The sequence below is a fragment of the Nematolebias whitei genome, chromosome 20, assembly GCF_014905685.2.
Source record: "Nematolebias whitei isolate Nwh7 chromosome 20, NemWhi1, whole genome shotgun sequence".
Classification (NCBI taxonomy): Eukaryota; Metazoa; Chordata; class Actinopteri; order Cyprinodontiformes; family Rivulidae; genus Nematolebias; species Nematolebias whitei.
The window spans coordinates 23,800,256-23,823,999 of record NC_056517.1 but is presented as its reverse complement, the minus strand read 5'-3'; the positions used below and the strand labels follow the sequence as shown (position 1 = coordinate 23,823,999).

The window sequence follows — 23,744 nt, the reverse complement described above, 5'->3', positions numbered from 1 at the left end:
GCAGGGTCAATGCAGCTAGCTATCAGGAGATTTTGGAGCACTTCATGCTTCCATCTGCTGAAAAGCTTTATGGAGATGAAGATTTCATTTTTCAGCACGACCTGGCACCTGCTCACAGTGCCAAAACCACTGGTAAATGGTTTACTGACCATGGTATTACTGTGCTCAATTGGCCTGCCAACTCTCCTGACCTGAACCCCATAGAGAACCTGTGGGATATTGTGAAGAGAAAGTTGAGAGACGCAAGACCCAACACTCTGGATGAGCTTAAGGCCGCTATCGAAGCATCCTGGGCCTCCATAACACCTCAGCAGTGCCACAGGCTGATTGCCTCCATGCCACGCCGCATTGAAGCAGTCATTCATGCAAAAGGATTCCCGACCAAGTATTGAGTGCATAACTGAACATGATTATTTGAAGGTTGGCGTTTTTTGTATTAAAAACACTTGTCTTTCATTGGTGGGATGAAATATGCTAATTTTTTGGGACAGGCATTTTGGGTTTTCATGAACTGTATGCCATAATCATCGGTATTAAAACAATTAAAGACCTGAAATATTTCAGTTGTTGTGCAATGAATCTGAAATATATGAAAGTTTCATTTTTATCATTACATTATGGAAAATAATTACCTTTATCACAATATGCTAATTTTTTGAGAAGGACCTGTAAGTATTGAATCTACTTTAATGTCAACCTGATTCAAGATGGCTGCCACAGCTAACCAAGCTTAGAAAACATAAAAGTTGGAACTTGACCCAAACTTTAGAAATCACTGCTTTAAACAGAAATACCAACTGTTGTTTTATTCCAAATGAGTGGCTTAACATTTACCGGTAATCTGGACATTTTTTTCTGCAAATAGCCTCTTTTTTAAATACAGTTTACATGACAAAATAGTAAAGTTTGTTGTTCTAAGTAAATTCAAATGTTTCTCTGTTAATCCCATTTTTCACTGTTTGGTATCAAAAATAGCATCTAATATTTCTCTTGGTATTGCCGGTAATATCAAGTTGAATATTTTTTACTATAATAACTAGAGCCCGGGCAGCACGGTGGCACAACTGGTGGAGCTGCTGCCTCTCAGCAAGCAGGTTGCCTCGGTTCAAATCCCGGTCCGGGGGCCTTTCTGGGTGGAGTTTGCATGTTTTCTCCGTGCATGTGTGGGTTTTTTCTGGGTACTCTGGTTTCCTCCCACAGACCAAAAACATGCATGTTAGTCTGGTTGGTAACTCTAAATTGTCTCTAGGTGTGAGTGAGAGAATGAATGGTTGTTTGTTTCTATATGTCCTTGTGATGGACTGGAGACCTGTCCAGGGTGTACCTCGCCTCTCGCACAGTGATGGCTGGATAGAACAATTTTCTGTGCACACTTCCAGTTCTAATATGTTAAACTGTAGGCCAGTTCCTCTCTAAAGAAAAACTTTTGAATTTCAGCAAGACTTCTTTAACCAACTTTTAAGTAACCAAATTGTTATTACTAGTCAACCCCATTCCTTTCATAATGACAATAATCAAATGTAATTTGTATGATTTGAATATGGCACCTGTTTTATGTAGTAAAAATAAAATGATTATAATATTACAAAGTATGTCCCTTCGTCATGGTCCCAACCTCCCCAGTAGTCCCACTTAAAGACTAATCAAGTTTTACTTTAAATATCTGCCATCTGTTGGAGTAGCCTTGATGTTAGATGAAAATATGCATTTATTATGTGCGCATGCATGCATGCATGTGTGTGTGTGTTTAGTGTTAACACATGATTGCTGATCTCAGCTGGACAGAGTCGTGAAGCGTTGATGACTCTACCACACAGGCGTGTGTGTTTGCACTCCTGATCCCAGCTGGGTGAAGGATTGGGACGTTGATGGATATGTTTGTGCATGTGTGCAATTTGTTGCCAGGCTGCGTATCACCGCGGGGATGGGAAATGGCAGCGCAGTGATGGACTGTTTGTGTGTGTGTTCACATATATCTAAGCACCAGGACACCTTATCTAAGCTTAGCTTTGGTGTTGCACAAGATGTGTGGAGGAGGGATTAGTTGTTTTATGACCTTATTCCTTATCTCGCTAAGATTTATAATTCCTTTGCCGATTTGTGGAGCTTAGCAAGCTCAGGAGTGTAAAGTGAAGGTTACTGTTTGAGTCCTCTACTAAATTGAAGATGAGTGGACTGTGGGGCTCGCGTCTTTGTCTCAGCATGAGTGCAGTGACTTTGTTCTGCATTCTTTGTAATTCTGTTTTAGTAAATTAATGTGGGAATAGTTTGTAAAGGAAACTGAAGAACACAGACCCAGACTTGTAGTTTTCCACTTTTTTTACATTAAATCTGACGTTCAGATCTTCTAAAGTGGAGTTTTATCAAAAGGTCTATACAATTATTATATTTTACTTCAATTTTTCTTTTAATACTTAACTTTACCAAATTACAAATGTAACTTGTTTCCAAAATGTCTTCTGTTGTGATTTACAGAGCTGCACATCTTTTAGCATGATTTTTGAGCACGTTAGAACTAATAGGACAAATGGCCTTAAAACATTACCAAATTTCTGCAGGCATTTTAAATATTTAAAATTTAGGTTTTGTAGTGTAAAGTACAATAGATTTTTTTTATGTGTGTGATTTTACACAAGTATGCGTTTATATTATACTGTGTATTTACCAGTGTAAAACGCAGCAGCAGCTAGATGCAGCCTTGAGGCACTTCCTGCAGGATATCACATTTCAGCTGAAATAACTGTAATGTAAAATTAACAGCAATGGTTTACAAAATAGCATATACATAAAACACTATGAAACTTTGAAAGTATAATTTGTTTTATGATGGCAGAACTCTTCTTTGGACTTGGCCCTGCTTAGGCTAACCATTAGATTATCAGTCTAGTCAAAATTGAATTTTATTTCCCCAAACTGAGGCCATTTTGAAGAGCTGTTTACAACAGCTAAGATAACTGTTCATAACCAACAAAGTCCATGCTCAATAATCCAGGTATACAATCCAACAATTTTCAGTCAGGTCATCTGTCCAGATGACCTGACTGAAAATAGTTGAACTGTTCATAACCTTTCCAAACTACCCCTCTTAAAAACATCATATCCTGTTAATTAGAAGTACTGTACTTTTCGCTGTATAAGTTGTACCTTTTTTCATAAATTAGCAAGTCATGCGACTTATACAGTGAAGCGACTTATTTATGTTTCCCCCCCATATTTATAACCCGATTTTTGGCTGAGATCTGATGATTTAATTCATTTTGACATGGAAAATATTGAACACTACCATTTGCAGCAACTAGAGGGCGCTCGAGTATTATGGCAAGCCAAGTGTTTCATGAATAGGTTAAAGTGGCCATTAATGAGACACTTGGCTTGCCATACCAAACCACCTTCCACTCGCTCCGGAGCTCCTGGAGCAAATGTCAAATCAGCTGCATTTCACTGTGCTGCCCAGGCGAAATGCAGCTGATTTGACCATTAAAGTGCATTTATTAAGGGAAAGTTCAACTGAGACACACCTTTTCTATAATGTCAAGCAAACAAATAATTGTTTTTAGGTGGTTATCTTGTTAAATTTCAAAGAAATGCACAGCGAGTCCTCCGTCTGGGCGCTCCCACAGCCGCGAATTGACTTTTAAAATGCATCTGATTTGACCGTAAAAGTGCATTTATTAAGTAAAAGTTAAGCTGAGACGCACCTTTGCTATAATTTCGAGCAAACAGATAATTGTTTTTAAGTGCTAATCTTGTTAAATTCTTGTTAAAAGTCCTCGCGTGCATGCTCCAGCGGCCGCCATTTGGTAGCCAATCAATTTTTGCCACAACACTAGCCCACATTTCTGGGTGGTCAATGGTGATGCATAATAGAGGCAACTTATACGGCGAAGAGACATATTTATGTTTTTTTTTCCACTTTATTAGACATTTTTGGACTGATGTGACTTATATGGCGGTGTGACGTTTACGGAGGCAAGTATGGTAAACGCGACTCCTAAAAGAATGGTCTGCATTGCTTTGGGGAAAAAAGTCTCTCCTTTTAATTAAAATCCATAAAACGTTAGAGAACTCCTTGTGGAAAAAGCTTTGTTTATCTAATTTTGTGCTTATTTATCCATCTTGTATTATATGCTGCAAATTGCTCCCATCTAATGATTCTCTTTGATTAAAACGCCCTGTGGAACAGAGGTTAAGAAGATTAAAAGCCATGTTTTTTTGTTTCTCCTCAGCGAGGTGGCCGTGCCCTCTGTAATCATCCTCAACACGTCCAACGAGCAGTACTTCCTGCCCAGTGAGCCGATTGAGAGCATGGAGCAGCTGGTTCAATTCATCAACAGTGTTTTGAACGGTTCTGCACAGGTCAGAATCCACACCTCTCCGCCTTCCTTGTCTCCCTTTCCCGCTTTCTGTTTATGCATTCAGATCAGAATGGCTCATTCCCCCCCCCCCCGCCCCCACCTCCCCTTGTGTTGCACCATTGTAATCACACCAGTATTCTTCATTAATCAGGCATGCTGTCTTGCATTGTAAGCCCTCCTAAGAAAATATCCACACCAGCAGAATTATTTTTGCAATCTCCTTTTACATGCTTATATTACGTTTTGTTGTTTTATTCTGACAGATTATCTACAAGAATTCTCTTTTAAATCAAACACTGAGATTACTACACGGCACTGTGTTGTAAGGTGTGCACAAACGTGGCAAAGAAATCTGTTTTTCCTGCTCTACACCCAAGTCACCAGATGTATGAACCCATAAGTCAAGCAGTCAGAGGTCCTCTAATTTTTCTCTGTTTCCAGGAAAATCAGTTATTTTTTTACTTAGTAAAACAAACCAACTCCCACCAAATAAATAGTAGCAGAAACCTCAAAGTTTCTGCTGTCCAGTTTCAGCCTGAAGCCTGGACAATTTAGCCTTTTACCATCATGACCGTAATGGGCCGGTTCATGTTTCATATAGAAGGACACAGACTAATGGTTGGAAAGTATGCTACTGTAGTCACTGTGGATTTCAAGGGTGTTGTAGAATGTGGAGAGCATATTTTCTTTCCCTACGAATGGGGGGTATTTTTGGGCACTTTTCGAATAAAACCTGTAAATTGTGAAGCGTGGAATACAAATGGTGAGTTTTTTCTTTGTGTGAGGGCAGAGTTGAACGTCTGAACTCTCTAGAAGTGCATTTTTTTTCAGCTGTAGAATTTTTCTTTTAAGTATAGACCTACTCCCTGCTATTGTGGCACACAAACTTTAATGGTTTTCTATCGTTTTGCCATTTTCAGCAAAGAAAAAAGGAATCCAACATGCTCTAAAAATGAGTGTAAAATACTTCAACTTTCTATTTTAGCCTCATGCTGGCTAAGATTGGTTTACAACAGCTGCTTCCACAAGAATCGTATGCCCACCTTCAGCTTGTTCACAGAGCTAATTACCTGGACATCCTGATGAATTAGTGTCAGACTAATCACTCATTTGCTTTTCAGGTGCTTTAGCTAACTAATGAGCTCAGATGGAGCAGAGCTGCTGGCTAGTGTGCAAACTAGAGTTGCCTATATCAAACAAGTTTATGCAGAGAAATACATTTTTAGGGTATTTGGTAGCCATTGAGTACATGACTGGCGACAAAACGTACATTTTTCAGTCTCTATACTTTGTAAATTGAGATGCTTTTAACTTTTTGTTGTTTATAGAAAATTTCCAGCTAATTGTACATAATTCTGCTTACAAAATTAACATTTATTAACAGATAAAACAACTGGAATTGCATAAACATAGTCATGTTTTTTAAATGCAACTACACCCTTGTTCAATTGTAGTTTGACTTAACAGGATATACAAAATCATCTGGTCCAGAGCTATTCAACTGGCGGCCCACGGGCCACTTCCAGCCTGCAGTGGACTTAAGTCTGGCCCTGTGATGAGTTTATTAGTAAAACGAGAAGAAGTAGAAAACACAATCAGAACAAATCCATGAGAGAGACTTTTAAAAAATTTGAAATTGCAAGTACAGTAGTCCCTCTCTACTTCATGGGTCGCTTATCGTGGACTCGCTCTATCACGGTTTTTCAAAAAAAGATTGGACATGACACACAATTGGCTGACTGATGGATGAGCCGCACGATCGTCATGGAATTTTTATTTAAAATTATTTTAAATTATTTAGCACCTGCTGCACCTTTGTACAGCCCACATTGCAAGATAATCTTCTTCCTGCAGCTAATCAGCTGATCTCCATGCAGAGCGGCCAAGTGGGCGTGGCCAAGAGCACTTGCAGGTGGCAAAGAGCAGTCGAGGCACAGAACTGAAATCATGACATTCTGTGTTCTTTTAGAGCGTTAAGAGTTTAGAAACATTGTTTAGAATATTGCAAGAGTGTGGGAACTGTTTAAAATGCTTTTAGAAAAATACTCAAACTACTAACTACTTTTACTACTATCCCTACTTGCAGTTTTTCACTTATTGCGGGACTTCAGGGTACGGACCCTTCATGATAAACGAGGGACTACTGTATGTCATTCAGCGAGGCAATCGTATTATGTGCCCATCTCAACTTTCAACATTTTCACAAGTTTACAGAAGTATGCTCTAAGGAGAGCCCCTTCCTCACCATAAGCATCGACTTACACAAGGCCAGGCATCAGCCTGTGACTTCATTCTTCAGTGCTTTTCCCCTTATACATACCGGGAACGACCTCTGACTCATGATGTCAATTTACGTGTTTAATAACACGGATTTCAACATGAACCTGAACAGGACATTACCAAGAACAACCCATTTCCACACTCAGAAACATTGCACATATATTTTCCACAAGGCTACCCAGCATGCTTTGCAGCTCACACAGATTTATTACTGGGATCATGTGGATGAGGACACACAGCAGCTTTGTAGTTAGTTTAAAAAATAGTTAACCACAAATATGATTGATTTAATTAGTTAATTCATTATGGTAAATGACACAAGACAGATGTTGCACATGCATCATGCTCACTTTCAGCCCAGCTGAGTTCTGCCGTGCCTTTGTTGGTTCTGCTCAAAGCTCACACCTGAGCAGGACGTGGTCACTTCACCTGTGAGTTATGAATTGTTTGAGGAAGAACTGGTCTGTGCAGCCATTTCATTGTAAATGAGAATTGGTTCTTAATGGACCCAACAGCAACATGTCTGTCATTCAGGGTACAAAGATTTGAGCAGTCAGAGATGGCAGAATAATATTTGTTAAATAGGAGGCATGGTGTGTCATTTTTGTTTTTAATGTTGTTTCACATTTGAATATCACTATTGTGAGGAAATAAATCTGAAATGTAATTTCTTTGAATTACATTTTTTGGGTTCTGTTTATTGCGCTTATGATTCAGTGGAGCAAAATAAACAATTTAAAGGTAACAGATCATTGTAATGCTTGGTTTATTTACATAATGACATTAATTGCTGGATGTCCAGCCCATGAGCTGCTGGCTTTCAGTAAGTGTGGTCCTCTGAGCAGTTTAGTTGAATAGCCCTGATCTAGTCCTTACCAGATCTTAAAATGATGTAAATCTAATCATCACTGTCCTGTTTTCCTACAGGCATATGGAGGTGATGGTTTCATTCAGAGGGTCAAACGAGTGGCCTTTGATGCCAGGTCCACCATAATGGTAAGATCTCGAGAGGTCTGTACGGTCTACTACATGCAAACAGTCAGGAAATATTTTCTAAGCAAAGGCGGATTTAAAAGTTTTTTTGTTTTTTTTTGGACCAAACCTAAATCCAATGTTTGACCTCTATATTACAGCATATGTGATTATAAATTAATTGACCACATAAAGGGCAATACTTAAGAATAATAAATTAGCCCTTCCTCACCTTGACTATTTATGTAAGAAGGGCGTTAGCACTCCACTTTAGGTTTTGTGGCATTGCTAACCAATGGCTTAGCACTTTATCTTTTACAAACACTATTTAGAGGAGAAAACTGGGTATACAGCAGAGAATATGCAGTGCCGTAAACACAAAATGTGAAGAAAGAAACAAGCTTCAGAGAACGGGGAGATGGAGTGGTGTGACAGGAGAGGGTTTGGAAGCTGAACTTTGTTCTCCTCCCATTTTTGCTCTTAAGTTTTTTTTTTTGTTTTTTGTTTTTTTTTCTGTTAGGAAAACTAGTATTTATTTGAGCAAAGTTGTGATAGGAGTGCTTTGCACTTGGCACAAAAATTTACTAATAATTAAAGTTTAATATCACCCCCAAAAGTGAATGTTTTCTGAAGCTTTGAAGCTTTATTTTCTAAATGAAAGATCCATCCATTATCTTTACCTGCTTCTTCCTTTTTGGGTCATGGGGAGTCACTGGTGCCCATGTCTAGCCATCGCTGTGTGAGAGGCGGGGTACACCCTGGACAGGTCACAAATCCATCACAGGGACTTGCGAACTGTCCAAGGTGTACAGGTCAGGTTGCAAGTAGGCCTGTCACAATAACAAATTTTGCTGGGCGATTAATTGTCTCAGAAATTATTGCGATAAACGATAATATTGTTTGAAATTTGACAATAAATAATAATTGTCAAATTTAAGAAGAAATGTTGGTTAATTTGTTTTGCATGTAGTACCTTTTTTTTGACTACCGGATGGCAGTATAAGACAGTTGGGAGACAGTGGGAGGAGACAGTAAGACGGTGGGAGGAAACTGGAGTACCCGTAGAAAACCCATGCATGCACAGAAACAACATGCAAACTCCACCCACAAAGTTCCCCGGCTGGGATTTGAACCAGGACGACCTGCTCACTGAGAGCCGGTGGCTCTAACAACTGCGCCACCGTGCTGCCCTAAGTGAAAGATCATGTTCTATAAATATAAATGGACACAAAAGAATACAAAGCTCTTTCAAAAAAATTATAAATTTTTTAATGTGGGACTCAGTGAAATCTGCTCAAAAGTAAAAAATTACTTGGCTTAAATTACTATTATAACCCACTAAAACTTTTCTAAATTAGTGATGTCAAACATCATGTTGACTAGATTCTTACATTTAGATGAATGGATAAAAAGGAAACTGTGATCAGGTGTCATGTTGTCCTCACAGTACAAATCTTAATCTCTGACAGGATTATAAGGTAACAACAGCATTAGGCCCAAAAAGTCAGTCTTCCACAAGCACATCATATCCATTCAGACTTCATCTAGCATCTGTAGCATTCTTCTTCCACTGATGATGACTGGCGATAGCTGGGATGTTTTTCTCTGCTCAGTGGATGACAAAGACTTGTACAACTGTTGACTGGTGCATCTCTCAGGTCCTGTGCTGAGTTTTTGTTGGATTTATTCCTGTTCCTGAACATGTAACTATTGGATAAAATTCACACACTGGAAATGTTTTCTTTTAAACTGACACTTTTTCTTTTGTCCTCCATTTGTTCTGTTTTGCAAAATGTGCTGATAGTGGGATACACAAATTGGACATAAAGACAAAAAGCAGCCAAAGTACATGGAAATAATTTGAAAGACCTTCAGAAAGTATACAATTATTGGTGAAGACCACTTTAAAGGTCTGCACAAGGTCTGGCATCAGAAGGCAAACTGAAGATTTTATGAATAGTTAAAATAGTTTCCACAGAATTGACATGACGTGAACAGTAAGATTTCCCCGCCCACGTGGAAATGTAACCCAGGGTGAGCTAACATCTGACAAACAAAGATAGCTGTAATGGCTGAGAGTGCAGCTCATGGCGTTACCTGAGGCATTTAGTCAGGCGTTTCTGCCTTATCAGCCAACATTAAGGCAAAGAAGAAGGGCAAAAAATAAATAAATAAATCAGAGATACTAATAACTTTAAATAGTTACTGCAGTAGATGTTTTCATGCTGCAGAGAAACACAGGGCAATAATTTACAGTGAAATTCAGTTTGTACTAAGAGCGTAAATTTGACATTACACAACCTACTCAACGCTTTGTGCAAAATTGGTTTAGTTTTAACTGATCAAACTAAAACTAAACTTGTGCAACCAGAAGTTACGACATAGTAACATACAAACATACAAAACAAAGCGCAGTTAGCTTTAAGCACTAACCTTTAATTTAACCATTACGCGTACAATGTAATTGTGACTAAAAATGGAGTATTTACTTGCAGTTACCTTCGTGCAGATGAACATGTGGTACTTGCTGTTTATCACTGTTGTATTCAGCTGCTCATAAGGTCAGCCTTTATCCATCTTTTACATTTTTCCAGACTCTGTTTAGGTTTTAGAACTGGAATAAACTATACTTCACCCTCTAAACATTGCATGCTCCCCACTGACGTTTATTTTTTTTCCATTGTTTTTTTACAAAATCACTTTGACAACAAAACATTTGTAATGCAAAACCCCGACAATGTTGTCAGAGGGAAAGGGGGTGCAGCTTCTGCAGGTAAGGGACATTTCACTTTGAGACAAATTGCATTCGCCGATTGGTTGGTTGCTGCCGAGCATACTGGATTGATTGACAGGTGGCGTCATGTTAGTTGTGCTCTTATGTTTGAAGTACTGGAAGTACTTAAGTTACTTCCGGTAAGATGGCGCCCATGTACATGGCTTGCAATCCACCTCTGCTGATGGTGTTCGGATTATTTGTGTTTTGTTCGTTTTTTATCTGGGACATAAACTCGCTGCTGGTGTATGACCGACAACAGCTTCTGGATCTTTGATTTTCTGCTGCCGATGTCATTTATTTGGACCAATACGAGCGTACCTCTGGACCCCCCCCCTTCCCCCGCTGTTGGCGAACGCGCCTGTTTACCTCGGCTGGGCTCCTCCCCTGCCTGCCTGGAGGCAAACGTGTAAACATGATTGTTAAATCATGTTTTTTCCAACTGAGGCGGCTGTCTAAACTGAAGCCCATATTGTCCAAAAATAACCTGGAGACAGTAATACATGCATTCATTACATCTAAGCTTGATTAGTGCAATTTGCTCCTGTTTGGCATCAGTCAGACCTCCATTGCACAACTACAACTGGTTCAGAATGCAGCAGTCTTATTTTTAACCAGTACAGGTAAAAGAGAGCACATTACACCAGTTTTGGCCTCCCTGCACTGGCTACCGGTTCACCTTCAAATCCAGTTCAAAATACTCCTGTATGTCTACAAATCGCTGAACAGTTTCACCCCCGACTATCTCTCTGATTTGCTACAGCCGTATGTCCGACCACGTTCCCTGAGGTCAACGGACTAGTTGCTCCTCACAGTTCCAGGAACTCGTCTTAAGTGCAGAGGTGACAGGGCCTTTTCTGTAGCAGGACCAAGACTTTGGAATGAGTTACCTCTGCTTGTCAGACAGGCCCCCTCCCTCTCGGTTTTCAAATCCCATTTAAAAACTCACTACTATTCAGTAGCTTTCAACACCAGAGGATCTGTGTTTTGAACCTGTACGCTCCACACTGGTTTGTCGTCATATTTATTATCTGCATCGTTTTTATGTTTATATTCTGATTTACCTCATTTTGTATATTGCTTTGTGTTTTGTCTGTTGTTCTGTCTGTACAGCCCTTTGGTTGGCCTTGTAGCTGTTTTAAGTGCTCTATAAATAAAATGGTATGGTATAGAATGTTACCCATATTTAATGTATTATTTCCTCTTGCTGCTTCTAGTCCATCTAAACTGATTGTTGGATTAAATAACTTGTAACAACCAATATAACAATTCTCTGTGTAGATCTGGAGACATTTTAAATATTTTCCCTAACTTTGTATATCTAGTATTTTATTATGTTGTCTAAACCGTCAGGACTCTTTGACACTGTCTTCAGGCAGACTAGCATAAAAGTTGGAGCAGTGTTTGTGTTTGAAGTTTGAGAAATATTAATTCATCTCAGTTTCTACACAGAACAGTAACGTATTTAAAGAAAGCAGACAAAAGTGGTTAGACTCCTGAACTCCGGTGTAAAATGAAAAAGCAGTGCAGAAAACTCTTCGTCTTATTGCAAACATAAAATGACATGACATCTAATTACCGGTATTACTAAAACATTACAGGCTGTGTGAGTTTCAGCAATCCTTTTGTGACCTGCCTTCTAAGCACAGTGCAAATGAATAAATAGTGTTTTTATTTTTTATTTTTTTATTAAAAGCATAAAAGCCTACATGTGACTTTTCAACAGCAATGTTTTGATCTGTAAATACTGGCTTTTTAAAAGATGCGTGATGCTTTTATTAAACAGCGACTCACTCCAGAACAGCGCAACTACACTAAGAAAATGCTGGTGCATTTGTTTTGAATCTGAAAACAGATCTAAGAAATCAGACTAGAGCTTGATTGGTCCACCAGTAGAAAAGACAACTAAGCTGCAGGGGCCTATTGACCCCTATTTTCTCTTGGACACTGTTGATGTATGCATCCTGTTCTCTCCTAAAGACTTATCATGGATAGTGCACATCTCAAACCATGCTTGGCAGCTCCATTATATTTCACCCAAAGGCCCTCAGACAAACCACTATTCTTGTTAGCACTTGGTTTGGCTAGAAACATAATCAGATACAATATGACATTTTGTTCTTGTATTGGTTTGTCCTGACATCGTCTTCGTGTGGGTGGATTGTTTTGTCCTTTGCAGTCTCTCCAGAGTCATTGTAGACTGTATATAAAATGCACCTTGCAGCATTACCTATTGATTTGTTAGCTTATATTTTAATGATCCAAAAGTGCCATTGGGTTGTTGCTGTTTTGGAATACAGGTTAAAGAGGGTTACGGATGCGGAAAGGATTCGATTGAGTTCTCAGACACTATTAATGCTTTACTGCAGTGGTTGCCAACTGGTGGTAACGGAGCTCATTCTGTATCTAGCTATCAAATTGGTAAATTATTATTAAATATTACACAATCCTATCCAGTCAAAATGTTCACTTACAGCATATGATCGGTCGGAAATAGGACTGGGCGATAGGGACCAAAATTAATATCTCAATATTTTTAAAGTATATTAAAGTTGAGCACAGGCAGGAGAAAAAGAACTAAACAGATTTTCAAGTCTAATTATAACTCAACGTAGAAATATTGATATAGATGATAATCCTGTCTTATGTGTATGAAATTATCTTGATATTTTTAAAATATTAAGATATCGCCCAGCTTTAGAACAGTTGCATCGTAATATGTGATGGATTTCTAAAAGGCCCTTGATCCCATGTTTGTCTCCATTTAAAGCTCCAAACCAAAGTGTATTTAATATAAAAACCAACTTTAAAAACGAGCAATGAGAAACAAATGAAATATTTTAACAAGACCTTGATGGGCACATTGTTCACTTTAAGCTTGGTGTTCAGTTTGTAACGAAAAGATCATCAAAGGAACCATGAAAAAGCATATTTGTTGTAAATTTAATCCATTTGGAGATCTGGATTCCTGCAAGTCTTAATTATTTGTTTTTGTTTTGCATTTTTGTAATCCAGATTTAATTAACAAAAAAAAAAAAGTTTAAAGAAGGGATTCTAAGTGAATGTTAATTTATGCAGACGATTCATTGATTTTTACTGCTGTGTGTTCAAACTTGCATAAAAAGCCATTTTGTGTTTTTAATATGGTGACAATTGATTAATCTTTGTTTTCTTCTCTTTTTTTCAATCCATCTGCATCTTTCTTAAATTTTCCTTCTTCACACTTTCCTTTTTTTGTTGTTTTCCTTTCATCTTCCGTTGCCTCCCCGTCTACATCAGTCTGTGTTTCGTAGCTCTCCGCTGCTGGGCTGCTTCCTTTTTGGCCTCCCGCTCGGTGTAATTAGCTTGATGTGCTACGGCATCTGCACAGCCGAGTCCGATGATGGTTTGGAAGACGCTGATGCGCTCAAAAGGGAGGGGCTAACTGACGAGGAGGAGGAAGAGGAGGAGGAGAGGCAACGCACCGCTGAACTGGAAGGTCCTGAAGACAAGGAGGAGGAGGAGGAGGATGTTGGTGAAAAGGATCCTGAAGAGAAGAAAACTGATTAACGCAGGGGCACGCATCAGATAGAAGATGATTGACCCAGTCGGACGCGGTGACATGAAACTCGAAGACAAATCTGTGTGATATCATTCTTTGTTTTTCATTTCACTTTTTTCCTCAAAGCCCCTCTAGCACAGACTGTTGTTCTGCTTTTCAGTTCTGTGTATCGATGTGAGGCTGGCTTCTTGGCGAAGCCTCTGAATTAAAAATAACAGCCTTTTCAATTATGGAGCGTGAACAATAAACAGGAAAACAAGGGATGGCTGTGAACATGCCATCTTATTCATTGATGTGTTACACTCTTTCATGTTACATCATTATTCAGAAAACCCTAAAAAAAATTTTTTTTGTTGTTGTTGTTGTATCCCAAAGTTTTTTTTACATTTCTGATAAACTAGAAATTGATAAACCTTGCCTTTAAAATTGAATAGAAGCTGACTACATTTTGTTTACCTGTACTTTATAAACTTTACGTGTTGTTTTACTCGTGCGTAGCGTGCAAAAGAAGTGCCCAAGAAGGAAGATCTGCCATAAAATGAAGCTTGCTCTTTCTGTCTTACATTAATGCCTGAAAACATTTCTCCTTCTTGTTCTTCAAGGGTTGCAAAGTGCCGAGACATTCTTGAATTTTAACATGTTTTCCTGTCAGCCATCTGTCAATTTGTGTTGAAGGACAGTGAAAAAAAATCTGGATTTGTAATTTGCATCACTGTCTGTGACACCAAAATATGCTTTTTTGTTTTTTTATTTCAATTTTGACCAGAAAATGGCGAGCCTGCTGAAAATGTCTTGTATAGATGGGTTCTACCTGTCAAGCGAAAGCCATAACATGCATCAACAGCTCCTGTGGCTCCGAACAGCTTTTTATGCCTCAAATAGACCGGAGCTGTCTGTTTGCAGGTTTCATTTTGTTCTCCATCACTGGTTGCTTTATAGATATTGTCCTGGCAGGTTGAAGTGTACATCCCCGTGTAGTGAAATGTACACAAAAAAGAATATAAAGACTCTTTTGTTACACCACTCTGTTGTCAGTTTCACTCAAGGCTATTTAAATCCCCTTTTCTTTGTGACTAAAGTTATATATTGGCTCAAATCCATAGAGAAATGAGGATTTTTCTTTAATCATTGGGGATATTTTCCAATTATGCTTTTCTTTAATGGAAAATTCACATTGCAGTCTAGATTAGGAGATTTTGAGCCCAGTGAAGCATTTTTTTTTTCAGGCTTTAGAAATACGTTTGACCAACCCAAGTAATGGAACTGGGCTCAGTCATTTCTTAGAAAAAGCAAAGCTTTTTTTAAAAATTTTTATTTTTATTTTTTAAACAAAGTTTAGTCAGGTCATCTGGACAGTTTTTGTTGTAGAGACGTTTCAACCTTCATCCAAAGGACTTCATCAGTCCAACGGGCCACAAACCAACTCGGTCCCACAAGCAGCACACTCCCATAATGGACCAACCAGTTTGCTGGTAATAAAATGGTTTCTGGGGCCCGCCCTCTCCCCCGTGGGAGTGGGAATGGATGAAGGACGAAATGTCTCAACAAAAGAGAAGCTGTCCAGATGACCTGACTGAACTTTGTTGGATTTTTTTTACCTGGATTATTGAGCTTTACTTTTGCTTATTTTGTATTTTGTACAGTTTACTGTTTTACTGAATGTTTGGAAAGCTTTGGTTTATTATGTTGGGTTGTTTTCTCTGACAAATTACAAAGACCACCCTTTTTGTCTTTCAGATGATAAAACAATTTAATTTGATAAACATAAACAAGAGGTGCTTTTTTTATTTCAGAATCCTCCACATAAGCATCGCGTTTTTAACAGAAGGGGGTTGTCTGTGATTTTACTGTGACACTGCACTTACTTTGCCTTCTGCTCTTTGTAGTTGCCTATAATTCTCAGCTTATTGTTGTTTTTTAGGTTTGAATTAAGATAAGTTTGTTTTTTTTGTTTACAGGTTTGAAAGAATAAAATAAAATGAAAATTTCCCCAATCCTGTTTGTTTTTCTTGTTTGCTGGTGTTGTGTTGTGTACACCGTGAAACCCCCGCAAGTGCTTTTTTTAGTTTTATTTTTCCATGTAAAATAGACTTTGAATATCCCTGTGGTGCACAAGGTGTTTAAATGCCAAAACAACTGATTTAACTCAACTTTTTATACTTAGCTTTTTCTCAAGCGACTAATGTAAATCATAAAACAATAATAAGATTTGGTATTTTAATTGACATTAATTGGGTTTGTCGCACCAAAACCATCAAATATATTTGCACAAATTCTTAGATTATAACTAGATACATAAAAAAAAGTCCTTTAAAAAGTATTTCAAACTTATGAATTGTTTACTGGAGACAAACAAATCAGTACCACTTTACAATAAGGCTCCCCCTATAGATGGCTAATAAATAGTTTATAGATACATTATTAATTCCTCTATAAACACTTTATAAATCATTAACTTCTTATTATGCATTAATTAAGGGTGACTGAGACTAAACTGACCAGTTTCTTGCCAAATCTGTTCGCCTATATATTTCATCTAGATTTGTTAAACATTTCAGACTAAGTTACTACCTCGTAAGCACAATAAGCATTTGTAAACCTATTTATTTAGTATATAACATTGTACTTTATCATTGCATTATAAGTATCAACAACTAATGTATCCTAAAAAAAAGAGGTTATCCAAATATCTTGTCAAATCCTTCAATAAGCCTGTTGATGGCTAAAGAATTCTGTCAACTTGTCTAAAGTACAACTAAATATTAGAAATGCTGCACGTAGAGGTTTGACTGTCTAGTTGTCATAAAATCCATAGTTAAAACTGAACTAGAGATGGTAGGTTATGATGGTCAACATTTGTAAACCTCTGACCTGTCTGTTCCAATTCTGATTTCCAACAGCTGGTCCTTTAGTGTAAACTTTCAGCTTATGCGCTGCTGAGCAGTGAAATGAGCTGCAGACACTTCTGAAGAAAATTGTTTCCCATCAGTCACTTCCCACATGTCTTATGCTACCTCTGACTACCTTTAAACACCTTACAGATTGGTAATATAGCTTTAGTCTTTTTCACTCATAAAAAAAAAAAAAAATCCACATGCTAATACCGCAGCTTTGGTGGGTTCACTCACTCAAAATAAAGTCAGATATTTGATTGTCATTTGGGTATTGTGGGTTCATGTGCCAGAAAAGAATACATTTCATTTTCTGGGGAGCCTTTTACCAGTAAAAATAAAAATTACCCGATTCCAGATACCAGCTGAGCAATTGGACCTTCTCTGTCATTAACTTATGTATCTGGGGCAGCTGTGGCCAAGTGGTTAGAGCGGTCGTCCTCCAATGGGAGAGTTGGGGGTTTGATTCCACCAGCAGTCACATGTTGAAGCATCCCTGAGCAAGACACTGAACCCCTCATTGCCGATGTGTGTCCCATCGTTGTATGAATGCGATAAAGCAGTCGCTACAGATTCAGATTAGCTTCGTAGACTAGTAGAGTGCTGTATGAATGGGTAAATGAGGGCACAGGTTGTATTGTAAAGCGCTTTGAATATCTTAGATAGAAAGGTGCTACATAAGTACAGTCCATGTACAATTTATAATCAGTGTATGTAAAGTTACAAACGGAACTTTATGAATCCTTATTTCCTTTGTCTTCAAATAAACTGTCTGTTTTCCTTCGAGTCAATTTCTTTGTCAAACTTCAATTATCAGCCATAAATGTATTTTTCTTTTTCCCATCAGAACAATCCGATGTAGAGATTTCTTCTCAATTATTGCACATATAATCATATTTGTGGAGAAATAGGTTTAACCACGACCGATCGCATTACTTGATGGGGAAACTCATTATTTTCTTCTCTTTAGGGAATCACCGCAATCACAAGCCAAACTCAAGAGACGTGACTTGACATAATGAGAATCTAGAATGGACGCAGCCAACTTTCTTCTGAGCCTCACAGTGAGAGAAACGAGAGAAAATGGTTTTGGAAAGTTTGTTTGGTCTGATAAAGAAGGAGATGTTCATTTTCCACAGGATATCACTGTGAGGATAAATTACCACAAAGGGGCAGAAAATATATTACCACCGCAGAATCAGTGTCATTGAGTGGTACTGGTGCAAAAAGTAATTCATCGCTCAATTACCTTGCTGTATATTCCGAGAACGAGTTTCATCGCGGGGCAAATGAAGGAGGCCTGCTGTCTCTTTTCTGTCGGAATGCTAACAATCTCACACACTAGACAAGGGCAATTACACCGTGCTGCTCATTCTGTCTCATGTTGAAATGGCGAATTAAGGCGAGGTGGTAATCATCTAATTTCTGAATCACATGGGAGGTGTTTAATGCTTGAGGTTCGCCAGCGGGGTCAAGGTAAAGAGAGACACTGTTATCTCAGTTAATGCCTCCGCCCTGTATTTCAAGGGGATTCTGAGTTCAGTTTGTGTCACTCAACGAGATGAGAAATGGCTGATTAGCTTTGCTCACCATGGAAACCAACCCACACTTGTTCTCCATGAGGCTTTGCAGATCCTGTGGCAAAGCCAGTATTTGTTGCGTTAAAGCTGATAGATGGCTGCAGCTGCTGAAGTCCATCTGTTGCTGCCATGTTAGAGAAAAATACCTCAGTACCTAATTATACAGACGATGTTTTCAAATCTGATCCCTTAAGATAATGCCTCCTTTCAGTAAACAGCATTTTAGTGTGTGATTTTTTTTATATATTTTTTGTTCCATCATCCATATTCAACTATTTTTGGCAAAGGGAATTCAACTCAAAACTTCAACGTGGCGTAATCGCTGCCTGTCAGGCTGTCAGTCGATGGATGGTGCATGTTGCTGTTTTCTTCTGAACAGCTTGACATTTTTGCAAAGTTTTCTTCTTGGCAGTGGGAAAAATGACAAAAAATGCAAAAACTGTTGCTGCCCATCAACACCACCAACACAATCCTGCATGAGCTAGTAATTGAAAGAAAAAACTCCCCCTGAATATCAATGTCAGAAATATGCGTCATTTCCATAAAAATAAAAAAAATCAACCTTTTGCATAGGTAATGCTGACAAGCTAAAATGAATCAAATACTCTCAATTAAGGCATAAAAAGGAAAACATTTTGGTGATTCAGAGAGGTTATTGTTGGTGCACTGATTATCTGACAAACTCTCTGAAGTGTTTCCAATAAGAAAAGTGAACAATGTTAGTTCAGTTTAAAAGACATCAGCGGCTAAGGTTGAAAATGAAGCTCTTGGATTACACAGCTCTACAACACCTCATTAGTCGGCTGGTTTTGTCCTGTCCTCCTAGCCCCTTTAGAGCACGCAGATACTTTTTAAAGTCGACCTTTGTCTGCCCTATTGGATAAGTCAGAGTAAGTGGAGCACACTTACACACCCTAGCCTTTCTCATAAAGTAAAAGTGTTATTGTGATACATTTAAATTTATTTCAAGGAACTGTTGGGTCAAATTAGATCAACGGTGAATGAAACAGTTGTAGTAACATGCAAGACGAATTCATTGTGAAAAGGGTTACTAAAGAACAAAAATAAGATTCATGTAAGTGGGTAACACTTTACAATAAGGTACACAAAATTTGCTTAACTACTAGGGAACGCTTAAGGAACAAATCAGGAGCTAATGAGTAATTAACCAGTACCTAATGGGGAACACACAACCAAGTCTTATTAGGGGACTACTGGTTAGTTACCTTGTAAATGAAGCGGAATTAATCAAGAACTAATGGGTAGTTACCAAGAAAACCAAAGAGGAACAAATCAGGAGCTAATGAGTAATTAACCAGTACCTACTGGGGAACACACAACCAAGCCTAATTGGGGGACTACTGGTTTGTTACTACAGAAACAGCGGAGAAATTCTCCATGTGAGTTCTGAATAAACCCTTCATCAGTGAGGTCACAGCTCATAATTGTCAAAAACCTGTTTCCTAGTGATTACTGATTTTATTACAGCTCCTGATTCATTCCTCTTTAGTGTTCTTGGTAACTACCCATTAGTTCTTGATTAGTTCCTCGTCATTTACAAGGTAAACTAACTAGTAGTCCCCTAATAAGACTTGGCTGTGTGTTCCCCAGTAAGTACTGGTCACTACTCATTAGCTCCTGATTCATTCCTCTTTGGTTTCCATGTTAACTACCCTTTAGTTCCTGATTAGTTCCTGTTCGTTTCCCAAGTAACTAACCAGTAGTCCCCTAATAAGGCTTGGCTATGTGTTCCCCAGTAAGTACTGGTTAAGTACCCATTAGCTCCTTTTTTGTTCCTGATTTGTTCCTGAGGCGTTCTCTAGTAATTAATCAAATTTTGTGTACCTTATTGTAAAGTGTTACCTGTAAGTCTAAGAATGGTAAAAGGACAAGTTTTAAAAGCAGAGTCCCTTGAAGGTTTAAAACACTTTATTAAAACAGTTTTCTAGTTAAAAGTACCCTTTCTGTAAGGATATTCCTGTTTTGAGTTGTTTATGTGAGATCGACTTGCTAAGCTGTTCTGTAAATGTCTGATTGATTAGTTATGTCTGCTGGGTCTGAAGGAGGAGCTCTTGATAATATTTCATTCCCGCTACATGGAAGCATCATGTCAGAGTATTCTTGAAGTCAGCGTGATGTCATTCGTCACGTGATGCTAATCTGACATTTTTGGTTGGGGATAGATCCCATTGTTTTGCGGAAAGGTGATTAAGTGAAGTAGATTATCTAGATGAGCTCATATATTCCTTCAAGTACATGCAAGAATGTTATAATAATCTAAACACCTATATAAACTCCAAGGCAGATATGACCTGACAATGTCGCTCGAGTTGAGCTACGTGCACGTATACCCAAGAGTCCATGTAACTAAAACTTATTTTCTAATAGTTTTTTGTTAAATGTTAATATTCAATAATATATTCAGCGTTTTGCTGTTTATGATAAAATAATAGACAAAATGAAGAGTCAGTTCATACTAATTTGAACAGTCACAATTTCAGATAAACATAAAATAACATCTAAAATATTTAACGGCTATCATTACCGGTATTATTAACGGCTTTCAGGAATCTAAGAACAAAAGAGAAAAAAAATCTAATAGGATTAAATAAAATGCTTTGTTCACTCGCCCCATCTCTGTTTTCAGCACGATGTATTTCTAATGGTTTGGTGGTTTATATTCACTCAAGGCAATGGAGAATTACAGTTCCACAACTTAAAGTAACAAAAATGTATTACCGTATTGTTTGGACTATAAAGCACACTTAAAAATATCCTTTAATTTTCTCAAAAATCGACAACGAGCCTTATAATCCAGTACACCTTATGTATTCATTCTGGTTGTGCTTACTGACCTCAAACCGATTTTATGTGTTTATTGTGAATGAGTTGATTAAAGTTTGATTTATCTGACTGTTTTGTTTCGCTTTATGCGCCTTATAATCCGGTGTGCCTTATGTATAAAAACAGACCCGTTCATTGATATTGCAATACGGTATATATTTTTTATCCTCTTTCAGGCCGCATCATCAATCAGACCTTCTGATTGGTTGATTTTGGGTCTAGTGTAACTTGATTGTGATCCTGCATACAATATGCTTCTTGGAAGGCATCTAAAATCATGGAAAGTGAACTTTGGTTGACACAAGAGTGAGTAGTGTCATTTTTTTTAACTCCTCTAGCTACTTGCATTTTACTTGGATAGTATGCTCGAACGTGGAAGATGCTGATTATTAAAAAAGGCAGTAATCAACCAAAAGCAATGAATAAGTCAATCAATATGTCTACATATATTCTCTCTTTCGGTCTGTTTTAGCTCTTTTTCCAAGCACATTCTTCATTTGAACTATGGTAGCTGTTCAGAAATTAGTGGTATTTTTTGTGAGTGTTTGTGTGCGTTATTTCTTTTTTTTAAGTTGTTTTGCTTCACTTTGTCATCAGTCTTTTCAGATTTCCCCTTCCTTAGCTGTTTTTGGTCTTCGACAGATTCACTAACATGATGCTGTTGGTGTTATCTGCTCTACCTTGACTTCATTAGCTTCCCTTATTTGCTATAAATATAGTATGATGTTTAAAAAACAATAATGCTAGCTCAAATACATTCATCAAGTGTGAATAATTTGCACTTTCTTACCATCAGCATATAACAAATCTGCGTTGCCCTTGTAGCACGATTGCAAAATAACTGTATATCACAAACACATCAGCAAAAAAAAAAGCAACAGAAAGAAAATGTTTTCTCACAAAAAGCCAACATAAAACGTTGGTTACGTACTGTAACCCCAGATTCTATGAATATAGGCGTAGCCCTTTAAGGCTGTCGCTGATGGTTTATCCCGTTATGCAGAGCATAAGCACTGAAAAAAATTAGTCCACGCCCACCTGCTGTGTGGGCCCACCCGGTCCGTATAAATTACGTTAAGAGCGGGAAATCGGCTCCCAAAATAGCTTTTTCTTCAGCCATTTAGGAGCCAGTGAGGCCCGACGCTTAAAGGGCTACGCCTATATTCATAGAATCTGGGGTTACAGTACGTAACCAACGTTCTATTTCATATAGGCTTCGCCCTTTAAGGCTGTCGCTGATGGTTTAAGGGCGAAGCGGATGTGGTCCTCGCCTCACTGGGTCCATTCGAACACAGTAAGAAGCGGAAGCTTGCCCAAAAAAACGTCTTGTCACTCAGCTCCCCGTGTGCATAAACTACGCATCGCGTAATTATGTGCCATGCACAGACGCATGTTGTGTAACTATGCGTTCTGACAAGCATGAATGCCCCGGAAAACTTTCAACGGGAAGAAGAAGTTGAAAAGAGGGGGGGGGGGGGCATGAACCAACTGGTTCATGGCTGAACAGTATAAACAGATTAATGTCCATGAATTGATAAATAATCAAATGAACTGATTGGTAACAATAATCATGAACTGATTAGTGACAATAGAACCAGAAACACAGACACAACTGTGACTGATAACAACATCTCACACTGTAATGCATGCAGACAGAAGTGAGCTTAAACAGAGTTCCATGAGAACAATAATATTCATTCTGTTAGAGCACTAAGGACAGAATGTGTCATGGAACGAGCCGTTACATCACGTAGGTAAAAGCGAATAAATGAGCAGGGTGTTGACCATGCAGCCGCAGTGCAAATGTCCTACATTGACATACCATTATGCAGAGCAGTCGAAGATGCGATACCCCTGGTCGAATGTGCTTAGAGGTTGACAGGAGGCCCTAAATCTGATGCTCTGTAGGCTTCAGAAAAGGCCTCACACAGCCAGTGTGACAAGCGCTGGATGGATAACGGCGACCTGCAGAAGCATCTCTATAATGCACAAACAATTGTTGAATTTGAACGCATTGCAGCTGTGCGCGTTACGTAACACGTCAACGCCTGCACCGGGCAGAGAAGATGAACAGATGCTTCCCCTTCTGATCTGTGGGAGGGAAAAAAACCCCTCCAACGATATCACTCTTGATTTAAAAGAGCTCGTGATGTTTTAGGCATAAAAGCTGGGTTGGTCTTAAATCAGCTGAGCTGCCCGTCAGCCTAATTCTAAGGCATGACGAAGCAACAGAGAGGGCAGATAATTACTTATCCTCTTAGCGGGTGTTAAAAACAGCAACAGGGCTGTTAAAAGAGACAAGAATTTAAATGAAACCTGATCCAGAGGCTCAATTGAAGCTTTGATCAGGGCTCGCAGGACCAGCGTTAAACCCACTGTGGAACAAGTGGGCGTGAAAACAGGCCTACATCTCTGTACACCTTTTAGAAACCGCTTCATCAGCGGGTGATAAAAGCTGTTCTGTCTCCAAACCCTTTGTGGCAGGAAGAGATGGCTGCAATCGTACGT

The 23,744-nt window shown here is 38.5% G+C and overlaps 1 protein-coding gene across 1 annotated transcript in view; it reads left to right on the top strand.

The window, feature by feature from the left end:
• The window catches only part of tmx3b (thioredoxin related transmembrane protein 3b), a 62,117-nt gene extending 47,942 nt beyond the window's left edge, over window positions 1-14,175 (top strand). The window contains exons 14-16 of the mRNA XM_037694228.1: window positions 4,227-4,356; window positions 7,563-7,631; window positions 13,660-14,175. Of these exons, the coding sequence (XP_037550156.1) occupies window positions 4,227-4,356; window positions 7,563-7,631; window positions 13,660-13,929 (469 nt within the window). The 3' untranslated portion in view covers window positions 13,930-14,175. The remainder of the gene's footprint in view (window positions 1-4,226; window positions 4,357-7,562; window positions 7,632-13,659) is intronic.
• The last annotated feature ends 9,569 nt before the right edge of the window (window positions 14,176-23,744 follow it).